General features: G+C 38.2%; 1 protein-coding gene across 5 annotated transcripts in view; it reads left to right on the top strand.

The window, feature by feature from the left end:
- The window catches only part of LOC125039584 (ubiquitin carboxyl-terminal hydrolase 47-like), a 60,036-nt gene that overhangs the window by 38,911 nt on the left and 18,625 nt on the right, over positions 1 to 2,500 (top strand). For all 5 annotated transcript variants that reach the window (XM_047633708.1, XM_047633705.1, XM_047633706.1 and 2 more), the window contains 3 exons: positions 1 to 115; positions 512 to 705; positions 1,778 to 1,976. The exon at positions 1 to 115 is cut by the window's left edge and continues 7 nt beyond it. In XM_047633708.1, the coding sequence (XP_047489664.1) occupies positions 1 to 115; positions 512 to 705; positions 1,778 to 1,976 (508 nt within the window). The remainder of the gene's footprint in view (positions 116 to 511; positions 706 to 1,777; positions 1,977 to 2,500) is intronic.

Genomic DNA, 2,500 nt, shown 5'->3' with positions numbered 1-2,500 from the left:
GAAGGATTATGTCAAGTGCCTAGAGTGCGACAATGAGGGAGCCCGGGAGGACACATACCTGGACATTCCTCTCCCCATCAGACCCTTTGGCTCCAGCTCTGCATATAAATCTGTGGTGAGTGATCAGTTCCTAGTCTTTCAACCTTTTTATCTGTTGTTTTATTGTTGGAAAATATGATCTTGTAAACAAGAATTCTTATTTTTAGCAGCTGCATTTCACATTCTAATTTGTGACAGTCATTCACTTCTTTGCCTTCTGTTCCATATCATCTTTATCTGACTTGCTTCTTTTTCCTCTCATTCCTTTTGAGGTTTCTTCCCTGCTAATTATATCTTCTTGCCTTCTTTGGATCTATTCATATTATTTTCATGTTATTGCCACCTCACTAAAGCAGATCTGAGTGGTCATAGCCCCTTAAGGACAAACTTACCCATGGAATGGCTGAAGAAGGCAGACCCATATTTTATTTTCCTTAATGTTTTCCTCCCAATTTCCTCCTCCTCCAAACAGGAGGAAGCCCTGAGGGCCTTCGTGGAGCCAGAACTTTTGACAGGGAACAATAAATACAAATGCTCAAAATGTGATTCTCTGTGTGATGCTCACAAAGGGCTGAAATTCACACGCTTCCCCTACCTGCTCACCATACACCTCATGCGCTTCGACTTTGACTACCAGACCTTGCATAGAATCAAGCTGAATGACAAGTAAGTGCATAGATTTTTTCTTTCTTTCTTTCTTTTTTTCCCTTCTGTAATTTTTACCAGAGCATTTATGCTATTTGGGGAGCAAATAAGATTTTAGGGGTGAAGACAGAGCCTGTTAAAGCACAATTTAGTATTATTGGAATATGACAATAGTAACCCATTGCATCAGGTTGCTTCACAGCAGTCACATAGCCCAAAATAAAGGCATTAGGTTTACTTGAGAGGTTGCTCTAATGGGTACACTGCTTGTAGACTAGGCACACACAAATGCTCATTGCAGTTACAAGATAGTGTTGTTATTTTTTTTTTTTGGGGGGGGGAAGTGGGACAAGCTTTTTTTTTTTTTTGCCATTTTGCAATGTCTATATTTGTCATTTGATTGCAAGTTTCCTTGCACAGACTCCATGTCATCTCTCCAGGAGTCCATAACTCAGTGCAAGAATAATAACAATAAGTACATTTTTTTTATTTGTTTCATTTATTTATCTATTTATATATTTTATTTATTTATTTATTTATTTATTTATTTATTTTTAATATTAAATATTCTGTTATACAATCTATGCTGCCAGCTATAGCATCCAGTTGTAGGATCCTGAGAATGGAAATGACATCCTTCCGGTAGTCGGCACTCTTCCAGTCATGGCTCATGGGCTCTACATTCCACACTCATTTATCTGTGGAAATAATGCAAAATCCCCTTTCTATAAACTAAATGAGCCTAATCACCCTCCAAGAGGTTTGTTTCCTCATCACCCGAAATGCTCACGACAGTAAGCTCGTGTCACCATTGCCCACAGCCAGATTTTCCCGTGATGACATATTCACATCGCCTGCCCCTCAAGCCATATTTTTTCGTGATGAGATGGTTATGTCATCCGGATTATAAGGGTTAAAGTCTGTTTGCTCATAAAATATTTTGGTACTAAAACAGTTTCAGTTATCTCCATCTATTCCTCTTGTTATACTACAATATTTGCTAAACCCTATATGCTTCTAAGTTGCAATACCAGCATCTTGAGACATATTGCTTGATATCCAAATTTCCATACCGTACCCCCTTATCTTTCAGAGTGACCTTCCCCAACATACTGGACCTAAACAGCTTTATTGAGACCCACTCAAAGGAGGACAGCACTGCGGTAACACCAGACAAGCCCACCACAGACAAATTGGATGATGCCTCCACCACAGACTCTGGATCAGCACTGGACGTGGAGGACAATTCAGTTGAGAACACCTCCAACTCACAGCCTGAGTCAGACAATCAGGTGAGTGATAAAGTACTTTTGATTTATTCTGATTCATTCTGATCTTCCTGATTTATTAGTTTCCAGACTGGTTAATTCACAAATAGATGATGATATATTAACCCAGTGTGTGCAGGTGGCAAGACTATAATGCCATACCCAATAAAATTTTATCTATTGTCTTTTCATATAGATGAGTCTACAAGTGCTTAGTCACCAAGGAGTCAGTTATTAGTCTTACCTGTCTCATATGTTTACCCTTTTCCTTTGTTTTTTGAAAGCTTCACTTCTATTATTTTATTGACTTTGATCGTATTAATATTTTAATAACAATTTAGTAATCATAATATTAGTAAGAATGATAACAATGTTAATATTAATAGTAATGGAAAGAAAAACACACTTTCCCACCAATTCAAGGAATGGGGAAATCACGATTGGTCACTAGGGCCAACTGATAGACTCCTTGTTGCTGGGCACATGTGGAGCCATCTGTATGCAATAAAACTCACTAAAATCTAAAGAGGACAGTACATAAACCCGCT

This window comes from Penaeus chinensis, chromosome 27 (genome assembly GCF_019202785.1).
Source record: "Penaeus chinensis breed Huanghai No. 1 chromosome 27, ASM1920278v2, whole genome shotgun sequence".
In the NCBI taxonomy this organism is placed as follows: Eukaryota; Metazoa; Arthropoda; class Malacostraca; order Decapoda; family Penaeidae; genus Penaeus; species Penaeus chinensis.
The sequence above is the reverse complement of the archived record's forward strand: the minus strand, read 5'-3'. Positions and strand labels throughout refer to the sequence as shown.